This window comes from Ostrea edulis, chromosome 4 (genome assembly GCF_947568905.1).
Source record: "Ostrea edulis chromosome 4, xbOstEdul1.1, whole genome shotgun sequence".
Taxonomy (NCBI): Eukaryota; Metazoa; Mollusca; class Bivalvia; order Ostreida; family Ostreidae; genus Ostrea; species Ostrea edulis.
This window is the reverse complement of record NC_079167.1, coordinates 71,996,375-72,017,090: the sequence shown is the minus strand read 5'-3', so window position 1 is coordinate 72,017,090 and position 20,716 is coordinate 71,996,375. Positions and strand designations below refer to the sequence as shown.

The 20,716-nt window shown below is 34.8% G+C and overlaps 1 protein-coding gene across 2 annotated transcripts; it reads left to right on the top strand.

Annotated features, from left to right (window-relative positions):
• Positions 1 to 1,410: 1,410 nt before the first annotated feature.
• Positions 1,411 to 20,146, top strand: LOC125671254 (serine/threonine-protein kinase Nek8-like). 2 transcript variants are annotated; one of them, XM_048906816.2, is made up of 17 exons: positions 1,411 to 1,482; positions 3,122 to 3,327; positions 3,442 to 3,497; positions 3,622 to 3,798; positions 3,987 to 4,036; positions 5,601 to 5,682; positions 6,379 to 6,587; positions 9,619 to 9,692; positions 10,166 to 10,338; positions 11,463 to 11,607; positions 12,825 to 12,901; positions 15,793 to 15,910; positions 16,549 to 16,699; positions 16,848 to 17,005; positions 17,547 to 17,702; positions 17,989 to 18,147; positions 18,335 to 20,146. In XM_048906816.2, exons 1-17 carry the CDS (start codon positions 1,436 to 1,438, stop codon positions 18,364 to 18,366), a joined length of 2,070 nt encoding a protein of 689 aa, XP_048762773.1. In that variant the 5' UTR covers positions 1,411 to 1,435; the 3' UTR covers positions 18,367 to 20,146. The 2 variants fall into 2 exon arrangements, with proteins under 2 accessions (XP_048762773.1, XP_048762774.1); XM_048906817.2 differs by having other exon boundaries at positions 1,458 to 1,482; positions 3,122 to 3,227.
• The last annotated feature ends 570 nt before the right edge of the window (positions 20,147 to 20,716 follow it).

The following is a 20,716-nucleotide window of genomic DNA, read 5'->3' as shown; positions in this document are numbered from 1 at the left end:
AATACATTATTGCATGCATCAAATCAATTATTGTTTTTACCAATTCAGTTGATACACACATCAATTTATGCGTACACGTGTTTTAATCATAATTATTGCTTGCATCAATATGGTGGAATTATTGCTCACAAAAAATTAATTTGGAGCTTGGTATAAATGATTTGATGATCTATTTTGATTAGAGATTTCTTTAATTATTTATGATTTTGCAATGGAATTCTTTATGGAGCACTACTTTAACTTAGACTCAAATAGTTGGAGATATCTTCAGTTATTGATGCGCGCATCAAATCAATCACTGCAAGCAAATATTGATTTGATACGCATATCTATTCAATTATTGCTCTCATCAATTTAAAGTGAGAGTTTCCCAGTTTACTTTCGGAAGGTCGGTGGTCTCTTTCCAGGTACATTGTATCTGGATTAAATCTCTCTTCCACCAATAAAAACTGGGCCATATAAATGAGTGAAAAATTCTCAAGAGGGACGTTATACAAGATGCAATCAATCTTGCTGTAAAGACGGAATGCATATACAAAATATGAAACCTCTATTTTATATAGTTCAAGATATATAATTAAAATTTGACCTATATATTAGCACATGTAAAGCTTCAAGTTAATCTCCATATTGTGGCCCACCCTACTCCGTGAATCGTGATTTGAACAAACTTTTAAATCTACTCGATGTCATGAAGCTTTCAACTTTTCTGGCCCATTGGTTCCTGAAGAGAAGATTTTAAAAGATGCCCCTTATATATTCGCATGTAAAACTCTGATCCCCTGTTGTGGCCCCACCCTACACTCGAGGGCCATAATTTTAACAAACTTTAATCTACACTATATCAGGAAGTTTTCGTGTAAATTTAAACTTTTCTGGCCTTGCGGTTCTTGAAAACATTTTAAATTTTTCGTCCTAGTTTTGCCTTTTCGTGATTATCTTCCTCTGAAGGGAAGATGCCCCTTCATTTGAACAAACTTGAATCCCCTTCATCCAAGAATGTTGTGTTTCAACTTTGATTGAAGAGTAAAAAAGCCATTTATTAAATAATTAGGTAATTTCCATACACCAAATCACAATGAAGATTCTTTGTGATCGTCTTAAAACAAGATATTTGAGGAAAAATTAACGTCAGTCTGATTAAATCAGACCCCATTATACTAATTATCATATCGTCGATATGATAATGAGTATGGGGTCTGATTTTAATCAGACTGAACTAACGTATAATGATTGATCGGCGAACATCAATATCAGACATCGTCCGGCACGGACATATGTCCCGAACTACATTTACACCCACCCCTTCGATTCTTGTAAATTCTAGAGGAATTCCGACTGTCATACTAGTCATTTAAACGCTTTATGAAAGGTAAACACATGATTATACATAAACTTCCAATTGACATTGAATTGTCATAAACAAAATCTGATCATGGAAAAGTATGAAAAAATTCGAGTGGTCGGCAGGGGAGCTTATGGGTAAAATCTTACAATTTGTTTGATTTTTGTTTGCAGTCGTGAGCCAACAATGTTTCTTGTGTTGTCTATAGGATCCATAAGGAAATATCTCCTCTTTTATCAATGTTAACATGATGGACCAAGCATAGCACTATAGGCCTAATACCTAATACTGTTCCCTTTAGAGAAGTAGACAGGCATAGCCTACATTCACTTCTCTTCGCAAACCTTTATGTTTTGAATCTGAAAAACGTGTAAATGCCGGGATCGGTGACGGGTTACACTTCGATTAAAGTTTCATCTCAAATATGTATATGTCTGGATATTTACTAAACAGATTGATTTGTAAGTTATTTCCACAACTTTAACGTTAATAGCCAACATGTATCTGTCACAAGGAAATCAAAACTTACTCGCTGTTAAGTCATCTTCACATGTTACTAGTCCCGGCCTTGAATTATATGTAGTGGTGGAAAAAAATCACCATGATCGGCAGTGGTTATATGTGAATAATAATTTATTTATTTATTTATCTATTTTATCTGAAGTCAGAAAATTTGGAAAAACAAGTAAATACGCATTTTGCTTCAAGGGAATCTTTTTGACATTTTATTTTTATTCAGATATGTTTTTTTATTGACATTAAGAAGAATAATCTTTTTTAAAAACCAGTGATTTTTCAACATTTTTCAAATTAAAGGGTCCTGTGACTTTCGAATTGGGAAAAATTGTCAACATTTTGATCAAATTGGGAAAACCTAGTCATTATTGTAAATATGCTAAATATATCATATGAAACAAGAAATCAAACACAAATTGATTTTCTTTAAGCTCTTAAAATTTTCGACTATTCTTTCTGAATCATCTAGAATTGATGTGTCTTTGTCATATCGTACATAAACTATTCACATTGAACTTATTTTTTAATAAATACGTTTTTCGCCAGTTTTTATTATTGGTAAAAGTGCAAGTTAAATTGGCAAAAATTTGGTATATTTTGGAGGGAAAGGGTCGATATTCTGACCTAAAATGGATCTTAAAAAATCGCTGAAAACAAATACAGATTTCAAGAACCATGTATGTTCATGGATGTAGGCTATGCCTGTTCACTTCTCTATTAAGAGAATAGGCTTAATGCATATGATGGAATAGCTTTATAAACTTGAAATCCAGCTTCAGTCCTAACACCCCACCCCCCAAGAAAAAAACCAGCACAACAAAGATTCAATACATTCTATTTTCATAAATCTATTTTGATAAGAAAGTTGACACATTTTTCCTTATCAAAAACCCTTGCTGTCATAAAATAAATGAAATAGATTTAATTTAAATCCTGATGTATCACAGAAAATGGCCAAAACAAAAAAGGAAATTTGAAAATTATTTTGCCATGGTGACTTTTTGACGTAATATTCATCTGATTTCTAATTGGGAGTGCATCTTGCAAGCTTTTCTGATCTGAAATTTTGGCACTGAAAGCTATGATTCATACTTGCAGATGAGAGCTGGCACGAGTTTTGTACTTTGGATATGTGTCTTTTAATATGTAACTCGTGATCAATCTTTTACTAGACAAACATAGCTCCAATGAATTGATAAAAATGTTTCAAATCTAAAGATTTTATTAGCATAAGTTACCATTATATTGCTTGTACTTTAGAACTGTGCACCTTTGTCAGAGATTGGCTGACAAGAAGCATGTCATCATTAAACAGATCCCCGTGGAACAGATGACAAAAGAGGAGCGACAGGCGGCCTTGAATGAGGTCAAGGTCTTGTCTATGTTATCCCACCCTAACATTATCCAGTATTACGAGAACTTTCTTGAAGACAAAGCTCTAATGATTGTTATGGAGTATGCTCAAGGTTATTTCACAACTCTATAATTCCCTTCAATTTTCATTCGAAAATTCTTATTATTACCCTGCAAAATTGTCTGACTATATAATACAGAATATCTTTATATGTTTGTTTATCAAGGTGGTACAGTGATGGATTATCTGCAGTCAAGAAATGGAATTTTGATGGAAGAAGAGGTAGAAAAACAAAATCGGTGTCAAAATCTGTGTTGTTAAAACTCTTGTTGTGACTAATCTGTGCTGTTAAACTCTTGTTGTGACTAATGGTCTGTATTCAATGTTGTATTTAAATCCATTTTAGGAGATTCTGAAGTTCCTCGCTCAGATGCTTCTCTCCATTCAACATGTCCATTCCAAACAGATTTTACACAGGGACTTAAAGACACAGAATATTCTTTTGGACAAAAAGAGAGAAGTGGTGAAAATAGGAGATTTTGGAATTTCGAAAGTTCTCAGCAGCAAAAGTAAAGCTTATACTGTGAGTGCTGGCCTGAACATGCATTACATGTATGCACCTATTCATACTGTCAAATAAAACCACCAGTCTGATACATATCATTAGATAAGTTCAATGCGGATATATTTTTTATTGAGATTATAAGCTTGTGTAGAGATGTTTTGGAGTGCTTTTGATGTATGAATCCTTTTTTACTCATCTCCTTGCAGGTGGTTGGAACACCTTGTTACATCTCTCCAGAGTTGTGTGAAGGAAAACCGTATCCTTAATATTACACTTTTTACGAAATGAATAAGTCCATGTGTACTGCAGTCAGAGAGTAGTCTCCCTTATATATGAAGCGTATCGTGTGTGTCATGTGTTGTGTCATTGTCGCAAACCACGCTTATTGTATCCGTTCCCACTTTGTCATAGCCATAGTTGTATGATTAAGAAAACCCTTGACTTTATGAATATCTATGTATCAATCAATCAATCAGGAAGCTCTTATTTTTTTTGGATATGTAGTGGTCAGCCGGGTTCGATCGCCGGTGGCCAGATAGCTCAGTTGGTAGAGGACCTGACTAGAGATTCAGGGGCCTGGGTTAGAATCCTGGTCTGGTCCGTTGCATTTTCTCCCTTCCTGTTACAGATAAAAAAAAAAAACCTCGGAGATCATCGTGTGGCTCATAGAGGAAGGATCTGAGGATTGCTGATAGGAGAAAACTGATACAACCAATTGAAATAAGTCTATTGATTCAGAATTTGCAAGCATAGCCTTTTTCATTAAGACAGACTTCATTTAATGTATAGCTATATATTTGACTTGCTTCTAAAAGAGTGAGGTTTGTAAGCTTTTTTGTGTGTTATTATTGTAAACAAATGCTACACATTACCTGTGGATTCAGCCATCAAAATATTGAAATCTGTTATCAAGAAATGATTGTGTCATTTCATAAATATTCACGAAAATTTATTCAAGAACAGAATGGCCAGGTTGCTTTGAAATATGTTATCTATCAGGGAGACAGCAGTACAAAAATTACTTGAAAAGTGACATATTAAATGCAGAATTAAAAAAAAAAAACAAGCACTTTTAAAAATGTCACATGTATATCTTCAATGTTTTTATAACATCTATAATGTACAAGGTCTGAAAATGTCAAGTAAAAGCTGTGAGAGGAGTTGGTTACACAAAGTAGGTACCATGCTAAAAAATTACCAAGTTCAACTACAGCATGTACATTTAAATATTTCAAAGAATATCCAACCACTTCCCAAAAGACATATGCACATCTTTAATGCTTCCATTACAACTGTACAAGGTCTGAAGGATGTCAAATAAATGCTGTAAGAGGAGTTGATTACAAATAATAGGTACTGTCTATTCCAGACATGCTGAAAAAATTACAAAGTTCAAATACATGTAAATTTTTCGAAAAATGTATGATCACTTTTAAAAAACCCACATACACATCTTCAGTGTGTCCATAACAACTGTACAAAGTTTGAGGAATGTCAAGTTGGAGGTGTGAGAGGAGTTGATTACATAAAATAGGTACCCTATTACAGGGACGCCCACCTGCCATTCACCATTCTATAAGCCATTTGCACGTTTATACAACCCAGCTAAAAATTAAGAGTTTTGCTGATCATACAGCTACGGTATGAGATAGGGTAGGTACTCTTGGACTTGTTAAACATGGCTAGCGATGATGGTGTTGTTTATATTGTGTTGTGCATATTGTGTGTTGTTTAAATCATGTGTTGTGTGTATCATGTGTTGTTTGTGTAGTTTGTTGTTTAAGTCATGCATTGTGTATGTAGTACCTTAACGATTGAAGCTACAACCAGAAGAGTGACATATGGGCCCTGGGTTGTGTGCTGTATGAGTTAGCGAGTCTTAAACGAGCCTTTGAAGCAGCAGTAAGTAATTTCTGTGCTGTATGAGTTAGCGAGTCTTAAACGAGCCTTTGAAGCAGTGGTAAGTAATTTCTGTGCTGTGTGCTGTACGAGTTAGACAGTCTAGAATGTACCTATAAAGCAGTGGACTGGTAAGTCATTATGTATGAAACACGGTACAATGTTAATAGAGTCAACAGTAAGCAGCATAAACCTGAGATCTCAGAACTTAAAATAACAATGAAGCAGCATCAAAGGAATTCGTGCCTGAGTAAACAGCATCAAAGGAATTCGTGCCTGAGTAATACAGCATCAAATATGGTTCAGTGAGCTCCAAGGCAGCATTTAAAAACATGTATATAACTTGTACTCGCTGGGGAGACTTAAAAACATGTATATATTAACTTGTACTTGCTGGGGAGACTTATGATTTTTCTATGAGGGTTTGTTCAGTGACTTTCAGCTTTGAGTCAACATATTTACACTCATGAAAAAGTGAAGATAATGGAATACTGCTACATAAATATGGGAATTTGATGATGGAGATGCTGAAGTCATCATGCTTGTTATAAAATTGAGTTGTTAATTTGCTGATAACATCTATGTTTAATGAAATATCCAAGTATGAAGCAGATGTGGAAAGACTGATGTCTATTATTTTGAGTTCACTGGGATACATTGAATTGACAAATGAATGAAAGAACCTCTGCTGTGTTACAGAACTTGCCAGCACTTATCCTGAAGATTATGCGGGGAACATTTTCTCCAATCTCTGCAAATTACAGCGAGGAGTTACGGGCTTTGATCCTGGGCATGCTTCACTTGGATCCAAACAAGAGACCAAACATCAATCAGATTATGGCCCAGCCCATTGTAATTAATGCCTTAATGACCCTTCACACGGACTTAGGGAGAATACCCTGTACAAGGTGGGTATCTTTAACTGTTTTTTTTTTCTGAACTAAGTTTAAACAAGACATGAGACATTCGTTTTGTCTGAACCAGGTTTTAAGGCAGGTTTAAATTAATTTTTTCTGAGCTAGGTTTAAATTCATTTTGTCTGAGCCAGGTTTAAATTCTTTTTGTCTGAGCCAGGTTTAAACGAGAAAGACATGAAACATTCGTTTTGTCTGAACAAGGCTTAGATAAGACATGTTACACACCTGCATCTGGGCAAAATGTCACTCGCATTTAATTCAGTCACAAATAGATGAACAGGCAAGTACATAAGTTCGAGTAGATATCAAGTTCAAATAAGATGGGAACATTATGTCTGTGATAGTCTTTGAACTGATTTTGCCACGTGATTGTCTTATTAGCGTACTGCATGCTATTTTCACAGCAATTCTTTGATCTGTGTATATCTAGCTACCCTTTAGTGATTTTTAGCTCTTCTGAGCCAAAGGCTCAAAGAGCTAATGCTATGGCCATTTGTGTGGTGTGCGGTGTGCGTAAACTTTTTAGAAAAAGGGCTATAACTCAAGAACCCCTTGGCCAATTCTTTTCAAATTTGTTACAGGGTATCATTGGCCCAAGGGCTTTCATACATACTAAATAGAGGGATGTGACCCTTTAACAAGGGGATATAATCAGGAAAATACAAACAAAAGTAGTGGTTGCTAAAAAATCTTCTTCTCAAGAACCACAGGGCAGATTATCACCAAACTTACACATAAGGATGAGGATATGTTGTAGATTAAAAATTGTTCAAGGCATTACCCTGGGGCAAAGGGCGTGGTCTCAAGGTCACTTCAAAGTTGACCTAAATTAAAAAAATTTTTAAATTCCTTAAATCTTAGATATTTTAGTCATTATAAGGACTAGGATCATCAAATTTTGACAGTTGATGCATCTTAGGACCTTGTGTCAAGTTGTCTCAAAAGTAGGTCACGGTGACCTACTTTTTGAATTTTGCAGGTATTTATTTTAAAATTAATTTTGATGCATATCTTGGACACTTTGAAGCCTATGATCATCAAAACTTGTCAGTTGGTGGATCATGGGACCTTGAAATGCGTCAACTGAAAAACAGGTCACCGTGACCTACTTTCTGAATTTTATGGCTTATCATTTATAGATATATTTTAAGTTGTTATTTCAAATACCGAGAAGTTTAGAATCATCAAATCTTGTAAGTTGATGCATCTTGAGGCCTTGAAACATATTTATAAAAAAGTAGGTCACAGTGACCTACTTTTTGAATTTTGCAGATATTCAAATTTCACATTTTCAATTTTAGATGCATATTTTGGGCACTGTAAAACCTAGGATCATCAAACTTTGTCAGTTGATGCGTCTTCAGTCTTCGGTTTGTGTTGACCAAAAAGTAGGTCACCGTGACCTACTTTTGGTATTTGACAGCTAAATTACTATATTTCAGACACTATTTGACCTACAATCATCAAACTTTGTCAGTTGATGCATCTTGAGTCTTCGGAGTGTATCGACCAAAAAGTAGGTCACTGTGACCTACTTTTGGCATTTGACAGTTATATTTATATATTTCAGTCACTAATTGCCCTACAATCATCAAACTTTGACAGTTGATGCATCTTGAGTCAACGGAGTGTGTCGACCAAAAGTAGGTCACCTTGACCTACTTTTGGAATTTGAGGGCTATATTTATATATTTCAGATACTATTTGACCTACAGTCATCAAACTTTGTCAGTTGATGGGTCTTGCATGTTCGGAGTTCGCTGACCAAAAAGTAGGTCACCATGATCTACGATTGGAATTTGACAGCTATATTTCAATATTCAGATACTAATTGGCTTAAAATCATCAAACTTTGTCAGTTGATATTTCTTGGGTTCTCAAAATGTGTAAACCAAAAAGTAGGTCACATTGACCTACTTTTTTTGAATTCTTAGGATTTAACTAAAGATTTAGAATACTAAGAGGCTAAGAATAGAAATGGTGGGGTTGTACAATTTATCAGAAGAGCGATTCTAGGCCCTCGGGCCTCTTGTTATATATATATATTCATTTATTTCCCAGAGCCTACTCTATAACAATTTTAAAATAACTAACTAATATAATAGGGCAGCTGCCAGGGATGGGGCCCTGACTAAGCTCCCTCAATATATAACAAAGTTTTTACTAAAGTACCACGCAGGGTACATATTAACTAATTTAGATGTACATTCATTGAATACATAAATTTCATTGCATGTCAGAGTAATATTGTCATAGTTGACATTTAAATATATAGGTTATACAGTATTCATATTGTATGATGATCAATGTAACAATGAGTTAGTAGATTACAACAATGCCATAATGTTAAATATAATAAAGCTAGGGATTTTTCTTAAAACATAATACCACTCATGCTGCCTCAGGGTCCACACACACACAAACTAGAGTCCAGAGATGACCCTAGGGCAGCCTAGCCGGGAGACCATTTTCTCCCTGTAGAGGTGGATTTATATCATACGTAAAACTACATTTACATAATTAAATACATGTTGTACGTAAACATATCGATTACAAATAAATACAGACATATGAACAGTAAGAAATATATGTATATTAATTAAAAGTATGTTACAATACTGATAATGTCTCACACATTGATTTAATTTTATTAAAGTTTATCCGAAATTCCTAATATAATGTCTATATAATTCGAGTTATGAGTGTTACATTTCTTAAGTACTTTATGATATGTTAGCAATTCATATTTTATATGTTGTTTAACTTTCTTGTGTTTCATTTTTGCTATTGAGTCTACATAACATTTTGAATTTGTATATACGATAAGCAGTGAAAGAAATTAATTGATTTATACATGATCTAGCTCAATGAATTTAGTCTGATAGGGCTTTATTCTTATAAATAACGAAAGATGAACTCCATATCAAATCTTAAAGTCTGTTTTCTGTTTACTCTTGTAGAGGTATAGTCACTAGGATGAACTAGATCAGTAAATAAATCTGTCTTCCGTTTTCTGTTGCAGAGTTAGTCGTCCGATCCCTCACTCCACGGCTGCCAGAAATCGACTATCCACTCGGGGCATCATGACACCACGAGGTTAGAGTTCAGAAATGCACTAAAAGAATTTTTTCATTAAATTCGGATACTTTTAATGTAAATAACTAAAAAGTTTTTGAAAGCATTCAACAGCATATAAAATACTTCAAGATCAGAATGGACATTCTCATATTTCATTTTATGTTGGTGGAGATCAGGTACCGAGATTCTTTCTTTTAAAATAATATGTACTGTTATGTCATTTTGTATTTGGTGAGAACTTTATTTGTACAAATTCAGATGTTGTCCTCACAAGAAGTAAGCTATACTTATGGGTCATTTTCTGAGAATTCCTAGTGATTAACAAAATGAATGTTCGCTAAAATTATGTAATCTGACAGATTGAAGAAATAAAGCCTCTCAAAGTGTAAGCTAGAGAAGCCAATTTTTTTTTATTGTGTATCTAGTTTAGATGCTCTCTCAGCCAAGCCCCCGGCCTTTAGTTCAATGTTTTTATTGTGTATGTATTTTAGATGCTCTCTCAGCCAAGCCCCCAGCCTTGAGCTCGGTGTTTTTTTGGGGCATTGGTGTGTCTTCTCCGATAAAGCTCCCCCTTCCAAGCAGCGATACCCAGGTTACTCAAGTGTCGACTGGTCGCACCCAGAAAGCTGCCGTCACCAAGAATGGTCGACTGTTCGTGTGGGAGGTATTCAAAATGCATTACATTGTGCCATTTCAAATTTAGTATCTTTTATCTTCGTTGTAAATGTATGTAAAATTTGATATCCTAAAAATCAGATGAATACTTGCATGATATTTACTTTTTAGGAAATTCAACAGAAATAATTTATCTATGACTATACATATGCTCTCATGAATGACACAGACTGACAATCTCTCACAGACTGACAATCTCACACTCACAATCTCACACAGACTGACAATCTCTCACAGACTGACAATCTTAGAGAATGAAAATTCCTCATCTTCACAAGTCAAGGGTTATTGATTTGTTACCTCGCACTAACCCTTAACATCAGTCGCTATATAAAAATTGGGCCCATTAGACCGTTACGCAATCCACTGTAAATAAAACATCCAATGAAATCACTGTGCTGGTGTACATGGATACAATTGACGCAATCTCATCCTACTGTATTGATAAACTTGTGCAACTGTAATATTTACACCACTAATTACATTTATTGATAGTGGATCAAGTTTGGAAACCTTTTTGCTTAAGACAATATTGCTTAAACGATTGAAATAGCCATAACTGTAGGTATCAATACACATGTTTTTATTTCAATCTCGCGCTTTGCACTGTTATGAATAAAACCGCATTCTCATTGGTTCCCACTCTTGTGGAAACAATCAGAACAAGCTCAACTTTTTTATAGTCACTGATGTTAAGGGTTAGTGTGAGGTAACGAATCAATAACCCTTGACTTGTTAGTGTGAGGTAATGAATCAATAACCCTTGACTTGTTAGTGTGAGGTAATGAATCAATAACCTTTGACTTGTTAGTGTGAGGTAATGAATCAATAACCCTTGACTTGTTAGTGTGAGGTAATGAATCAATAACCTTTGACTTGTTAGTGTGAGGTAACGAATCAATAATCCCTGACTTGTTAGTGTGAGGTAACGAATCAATAACCTTTGACTTGTGAAGATGCAAATGGAAATGGTTTGCTAGATCGAGATGGAGAAATGTTGTCTTCACGAGGAGCGACTTGTGAAGATGCCTCAGCAGATGCTATCTGTGAATTGATAAGAATAATTTCCTGTGTATCATAAGGAAATGTATGAAAATTGTTTTTTACTCTCAGTCCTCCACGGTGGGAACAGACACTCTGATCCCGGGGGCCACGGAGAGCCACACTCCCACCTATGTCCCCAGATATCTGGAGGGTCAGTCAGGGGTCAATATTCAACATGTGGCTTGTGGTGACCTTTTCACAGCTTGTCTGACAGGTAAAACACACAGCATCACACTTAACATGTATTTCCTCATTAATGTGATTGTCCCATATTTTTGACAAATTAGATTTGACATCTAAGATAGGAGATCAGGTTGGAAAGTTTGGTAAATGATTATGATGACAGTTATTAGATATTTTTTGTTCCTGGTTTCAATTGTAGTTGCTTTTACTGTAAACAATATTTCGATAATGTGATGATTTAATTAACAACTTTACGGGAGTGTGCATCCATTTCTCTTATAAGATAACCTAATTAGTGCCTCGACACATGGCGGGTACCTTATATAGTAACCACTCTGTTCGTCCGTCAACAGGTACCCTATATAGTAACCACTCTGTCCGTCCGTCAGCAGGTACCCTATATAGTAATCACTCTGTCCGTCCGTCAGCAGGTACCCTATATAGTAACCACTCTGTCCGTCCGTCAGCAGGTACCCTATATAGTAATCACTCTGTCCGTCCGTCAGCAGGTACCCTATATAGTAACCACTCTGTCCGTCTGTCCGTCCGTCAGCAGGTACCCTATATAGTAACCACTCTGTCCGTCCGTCAGCAGGTACCCTATATAGTAACCACTCTGTCCGTCCGTCAGCAGGTACCCTATATAGTAACCACTCTGTCCGTCCGTCAGCAGGTACCCTATATAGTAATCACTCTGTCTGTCAGCAGGTACCCTATATAGTAATCACTCTGTCTGTCTGTCAGCAGGTACCCTATATAGTAACCACTCTGTCCGTCCGTCAGCACATTCTATGGCATGCGATAACTTAAATTTACTTGAGAATATGTATCATAGATTTTATACATAATACTTGAATTAGACAGAGGAAGACGACCCTTTTTAATTTTCAGATTTATAGACCTTGTCTTTACAAAGTTAATTTTTTGAGATTAATAAGATACTAGCACTTTCTTTGGCATGCAATAACTTGAAATTACTTGAGAAGATTTTCATAGAATTTTAAAGTATTGCTCGGATTCCTGTAATATTCACTGTGTCTGTCCATCTATTGGCACTTTTTATGACACGCAATAACATAAGTTTCCAGGGGAATATTTTAATAAATTTTATACAAAATACTTGGATTAGGAAGAAGAATATCCACTTTCATTATCAGATTTATCATGGGGCCCTTTCTGACTTGTCAGATTTCTAGTTTATTGACAGCCAAATACGATAAAATCTCCAACTCCTTTTCTTTTTTTCAGATCGAGGAATCTTAATGACCTTTGGCAGTGGAGTGTATGGCTGTTTGGGACATGGCAACTATAATGATGTCGCACAGGTCAGTCTATATAAACATTTCAATACTGAACAATACTGAATCTACATGTAATTACGTCAGACTATATAAACACATCAATACTGAATTTAAGTACGTCAGTCTATATAAACACATCAATACTGAATCTAATGACATCAGTCTATATAAACACATCAATACTGAATCTAATGACATCATTCTATATAAACACATCAACACTGAATCTAATGACAACAGTCTATATAAACACATCAATACTGAATCTAATGACATCATTCTATATAAACACATCAATACTGAATCTAATGACAACAGTCTATATAAACACATCAATACTGAATCTAATGACAACAGTCTATATAAACACATCAATACTGAATCTAATGACATCAGTCTATATAAACACATCAATACTGAATCTAATTACGTCAGACTATATAAACACATCAATACTGAATCTAATGACAGCAGTCTATATAAACACATCAATACTGAATCTCATTACGTCAGTCTGTATAAACACATCAATACTGAATCTAATGACGTCAGTCTATATAAACACATCAATACTGAATCTAATGACATCAGTCTATATAAACACATCAATACTGAATCTAATGACAACATTCTATATAAACACATCAATACTGAATCTAATGACATCATTCTATATAAACACATCAATACTGAATCTAATGACAACAGTCTATATAAACACATCAATACTGAATCTAATGACATCAGTCTATATAAACACATCAATACTGAATCTAATGACAACAGTCTATATAAACGCATCAATACTGAATCTAATGACATCATTCTATATAAACACATCAATACTGAATCTAATGACATCATTCTATATAAACACATCAATACTGAATCTAATGACAACAGTCTATATAAACACATCAATACTGAATCTAATGACATCAGTCTATATAAACACATCAATACTGAATCTAATTACGTCAGTCTATATAAACACATCAATACTGAATCTAATTACGTCAGACTATATAAACACATCAATACTGAATCTAATGACAGCAGTCTATATAAACACATCAATACTGAATCTAATGACAACAGTCTATATAAACACATCAATACTGAATCTAATTATGACAGTCTATATAAATACATCAATACTGAATCTAATGACATCAGTCTATATAAACACATCAATACTGAATCTAATGACAACAGTCTATATAAACACATCAATACTGAATCTAATGACAACAGTCTATATAAACACATCAATACTGAATCTAATTATGACAGTCTATATAAACACATCAATACTGAATCTAATTATGACAGTCTATATAAACACATCAATACTGAATCTAATGACGTCAGTCTATATAAACACATCAATACTGAATCTAATGACAACAGTCTATATAAACACATCAATACTGAATCTAATGACAACAGTCTATATAAACACATCAATACTGAATCTAATGACATCAGTCTATATAAACACATCAATACTGAATCTCATTTTGTCAGTCTATATAAACACATCAATACTGAGTCTAATTATGACAGTCTATATAAACACATCAATACTGAATCTAATGACATCATTCTATATAAACACATCAATACTGAATCTAATGACAACAGTCTATATAAACACATCAATACTGAATGTAATGACAACAGTCTATATAAACACATCAATACTGAATCTAATGACATCAGTCTATATAAACACATCAATACTGAATCTAATGACATCAGTCTATATAAACACATCAATACTGAATCTAATGACATCAGTCTATATAAACACATCAATACTGAATCTAATGACAGCAGTCTATATAAACACATCAATACTGAATCTAATGACAACAGTCTATATAAACACATCAATACTGAATCTAATTATGACAGTCTATATAAATACATCAATACTGAATCTAATGACATCAGTCTATATAAACACATCAATACTGAATCTAATGACATCAGTCTATATAAACACATCAATACTGAATCTAATGACAGCAGTCTATATAAACACATCAATACTGAATCTAATGACAACAGTCTATATAAACACATCAATACTGAATCTAATTACGTCAGTCTATATAAACACAGCAATACTGAATCTCATTACGTCAGTCTATATAAACACATCAATACTGAATCTAATGACGTCAGTCTATATAAACACATCAATACTGAATCTAATGACAACAGTCTATATAAACACATCAATACTGAATCTAATGTCAACAGTCTATATAAACACATTAATACTGAATCTCATTACGTCAGTCTATATAAACACATCAATACTGAATCTAATTACGTCAGTCTATATAAACACATCAATACTGAATCTAATGACAACAGTCTATATAAACACATCAATACTGAATCTAATGACAACAGTCTATATAAACACATCAATACTGAATCTAATGACATCAATACTGAATCTAATGACAACAGTCTATATAAACACATCAATACTGAATCTAATGACAACAGTCTATATAAACACATCAATACTGAATCTAATTATGACAGTCTATATAAATACATCAATACTGAATCTAATGACAACAGTCTATATAAATACGTCAATACTGAATCTAATGACAACAGTCTATATAAACACATCAATACTGAATCTAATGACATCAATACTGAATCTAATGACAACAGTCTATATAAACACATCAATACTGAATCTAATGACAACAGTCTATATAAACACATCAATACTGAATCTAATTATGACAGTCTATATAAACACATCAATACTGAATCTAATGACAGCAGTCTATATAAACACATCAATACTGAATCTTATTCCTCATTTCATTTCTGCATATAAGAATACGAATACCTCAAGATCATTATCTAACTTGAACTTGCAGGCAAAAATAGTGGAAGATTTACTGGGTTATGAAGTTATTCAAGTGTCATGTGGTGCATCACACGTTCTGGCAGTGACCAATGAGCATGAAGTGTTTTCCTGGGGAAGAGGAGACAATGGTAAATTGTGGTTTGAGAAGAAATTTGCATCTTAGAGGCTGATTTCATGATGAAATTTTTTTTTATTGGCCAAAGGGCAGTGTATTGCCATTGGTAGGTGTCCATTATCCAATATCAGCATTCAAAACTTCTCCAGAATCCCCCAATACCAAACTTATACAAATGTTCCCATAGTGATCTGACAGAAATGTTGCTGTTTTTGGAATCAATCAGATTTCAATATGGCTGCCATAGTGTTTGATTGGCTGAGACAAAATTAACAATTTCTCCGAAATCAGTGCACTCCCAGTCACCATGCTAGGTACAAACATAATTCCTTCTGGTCCTGCAGAAGTGTCGTTACGTTCTAGAGCAATGAAAATTTCAATATTTAAGCCACGTGAGCGATTCAGGCTCTGGATTGATTGATTGAATATTGTTTAACGTCCCTCTCGAGAATATTTCACTCATATGGAGACGTCTCAGGCTCTGCAGGAGAACTTTTCTTTACGATGGAAGAACTTTTCTTTACGATGGAACCCCCGTCTTCTGTATGTGGGGGACTAAGTCATATATATCCTTAATCATGGAAATAACAAAAAAATTATTTTACACAGCAATTAATGGATGATAGAATGCATGTACATATTATGTTACAGGTCGGCTTGGTTTGGGTGATCAGGAGTCATACTCTTCTCCCCGCCCTGTCTCGATCCCGGAGCCTCTCCGTCCATCGTCTGTACACTGTGGTGTGGACTGTTCTGTGATTCTGACCCTGGATAACAAACTTTTGTGCTGTGGTAGCAACAGGTATATCTCATCATCAACCAAACTCCTCTAGATTCTTCTGCAAAATTAATCTTAGGATAGATATGCAAAGTGAATCTGAGAGGAATTCACATTTGAATCCAGTAAATAAGTCAGACTTGATTCGGTAAGATTTGATATTAAACTTCAGGTACAACAAGCTGGCTTTGGACATCATCACGACAGACGGAACCTGTATGAAGCTGATAGATGAAATCCACACCTTTGTCCAGGCAGCTTCTCACCCAATAGGAAACCTTCTCGTGAAAGGTGTTGCCATGGGAACCTCCCACACTGCTGCAGTAACAGGTGCCTTTGCTTATTTTTCATTTTTAGAGAGACTAGATGATAGCAACTCAAGTTCAGCAACTAAGTATGTATGATCGTATCAATCTATACAATCATGTTGTTTTAAATGTACAATCTATAATTAAATCTACATCAATGTTTAAAGCTGATTTTATAATTAGACAGTTTATTCTTCTGATTTAAGATGATTGTCATTGCTGTAGTAATATACTATATATGTTTTTATTAATTTATGCTGAAGTTTGTGTGATAAGTGTATTTCATTGTGTTTTACGTCCAGTTTATTTCATTTATTGAATGCATCCTGTGGGGATCTGGGTAAGAATAGGCCCTCAGTGCTCCTTGCTTGTCATAAGAGGTGACTAAATGGGGTTGTTGTTGTTGTCAGTTCCTTTTTATTTATGTGCAGAATTACGAGTATTGTCCACATATTATTAAAAAGATAGGAAAAACATGACCCGGATAGCTTCAAAAGGGAAAGTCTAGCTTTAAAGAAAATAAATTTTTTGTAAATTATTTAATAACATTTTATCCCTTGAAGCTGAAGGTCACTGCTATACATTTGGTAACAACCAGTTTGGACAGCTCGGTAACCAGGTTAGCAACAGTCGACAACCACAGGAAGTGAACATCGCACAGACTCAGAAGGTTGCCATGGTAGCATGTGGAGACACCTTTACAGTTGTTGTGGCAGATGGTAAGGGGAAATTAAAGCATTTAACCAATCGTTATAATCATCATAGCACTTAAAAGTTCATGTTGATTTAGTCTCGTCTTAGGGAAGAATTTCTATATCATGTAACGGGTATGTCACTAAATTATCTTCACAACCCAAGACCAGATAAAACAGGATCATTCTATGAACCAGTAACCACAGAAATGAGTGTTACTTCTGGCAACTTATTTCCACAGAAAGATCTGTAAACGCGATGATTGAATCAAGTGTTGCTTTATTAGTCATCACATCCTTTTCCTTCACACAGAAGGAGAAGTTTATTCTTTTGGAAACCAGTCCCGGGGTCGCCTAGGACGACCCGAAGAAGACCCGACAGAGCCCAGGAAAGTTCCTTTTGTGGGAGAGGATCCCTTCATTGTGGTGTCCATGTCATGTAGTCATGGCAACACACTCCTGGCCACCCGACGTATGTTAATACTAACTTATTCCAATATTACTCCCTTCATTATCGATTACCTTTATAGGAAATGATGCATTTCAAAATTACAAGTACTCTTTCAGTAAAATTTGCTTTCAATTATTGTGCAGATGCATTAATCCCAAGATGAGAAATAAACCTGTGGTAAATTCCATATATAATATTTTCTTTACAGCCACACAACAAATGAATGGAGAAAACATATGAGATTGATGAGTGAAACTTCTTCCATTGGTGGGGGAAACAATCAGCAACTCTACAGACCAAGGATTAAATGTTCTATGCCAAACATAACAGAACACAGATTACATGTTAACAGCACACAGATTTGCTGCATAGAGTAGTCAGGAACTGCCATACAAAATAACAACAGTTGTACATGTATAGAAAACAGAGGTCAGTAGTGATCAGGAAACTTAAAGAGCTGCAATCTCACATGACAACATTGTCCTTATAACTCCTCTCACAGTTTAGAAGCTAGGGTCTTTGTAACTAACTAGATGTGCATAGTGCAAGGATTTTGATACTCAACAATTCTCAATTTTCTTTGATGTTTTCAATATTTAAAGGTTGTTGAACTTGGTCAAATTTGGGGAAATATTTTACACACAGAATTCTTGGTTTGTCTATCTACCTCTTGTCACAGTTTTAAGCTAAGACCTTTCACTCATACAATGCAAAGAAAGTATGTCACAGCCTTATGATGGCTGATACTACCTGAAGCAAAGTTCTACTAATTATGGCTTAAGAAAAACACCCTATGTAAGCATTTTCACGGGCGTATTATGTACTGTTTGCGGTACTCTTGTTATATTATACCACAAACATGCCGATACAGCGCAACAATAAATGTATAACCTAGGGGTGTGTATTGCTCAAGATTTTCCGATATGATGATACAATATTTTCTGATGTGATATCCGATATATTGGATTTACAATGTAGTTAAGCATTTTCTGAAGTAAAATATCAAAATAAAAAAAAATGAAGTAGTTTAATATCTTTTATTTCATAACAAAACAAACAATGACAATTAAAGTCTGAGGAATCTGCGATGTGTCACAATGTAAAAGCGGGTATTAATGAAAGTCTGAGGAATCTCCAATGTCACAATGTAAAAGCGGGTATTAAAGTCTGAGGAATCTCTGATGTGTCACAATGTAAAAGCGAGTATTAAAGTCTGAGGAATTTCCGATGTGTCACAATGTAAAAGCGGGGATTAAAGTATGAGAAATCTGCGATGTGTCACAATGTAAAAGCGAGGATTAAAGTCTGAGGAATCTGCGATGTGTCACAATGTAAAAGCGGGTATTAATGAAAGTCTGAGGAATCTCCAATGTCACAATGTAAAAGCGGGTATTAAAGTCTGAGGAATCGTGTTCCTGTTAGAAGCCATTTTTAAATTATGAACTTCGATCCTGACTATTAAAAGGGCTGTTTTTAAACCCGACATTATATCGTATCGTAGAAACACCATATCGTATATCGCTGGACAGACGTATACCGGTACATTTCGATATATTGATTCACCCCTAGTATAACTCCAGATACCACCAAGTCCAGTAATCTGTTAATGATTAAAGCTAAAAATGGTCAACCACCCATTACCGCAGCGTTTCCATTGGGGATCAATTTCCGTGTTTTATACCGCACGACAATATCTAATCCACAAATACATTAATGTCCAGGAGACACACACTGCCTTCTAGAACTGTAAATCAATCATGCATTTAGATGTTGTTGGAGCCTTAGAACTAGATTTAGACACCAGTAGTCCCCGAAGTGTAGCAATGTAAATGCGAGATCGATTGTTTTAGAAAGCTTTGTACTATGCATTTTCCGTCCATATCAGCATTTGTGCCAAGTGTTCAGTATTGTTTTTTTTGTTTATTGAAATTGTAACTACGCTGAATTTGTAACATGATGTTATTGCATTTGATGAAGTGCCAATATAGAAATGTGTGCAATAAATACTTGTATATCTAGTTGTTTGCATCGCTTTAGTTTGTTTGCATTACATCCAATTCAAGAATTTTTTACTCATACAGAGATGACACCAGCTGTAGGTGAAGTGCCACAAATTTTGACCTATGCATGGCATATACGGCCGTAGCAATGAGGGTTCTTTCTTGTCCCAATGCCTATACCAACACATGACCTCCATTTTGAAGGTCATATCCAAAAGACTGTCACAGTGACTTTTACTTCTAATGCTGGGGGCTTGGTGAAGAAAACAGCCACTACCTGTGTTAAACATCTTGGGTTTAACATGACATCAGGATTGAACCTAAGACCTTGCTGTCGAGAAGCAAGCATTCCACCACTAGGCTATTCCAACTGGTCTCTTTACTAATTCAACACACTTTAAATAATATGTTCTTAGTTTTCTGTTGGATAGTCGATAGTTGAGTCCCTAGAAACTGATATTTCATTAAATTTATCTGGGTCTACGATTTGATTCCTCACTTTTGTGAAGTTCTTGAGATTTAAACTTTCTTCTTCCTCATACTTTATCTAAACTTCCTGATTACAGAATATTCCTTTTATATAAGAAAAA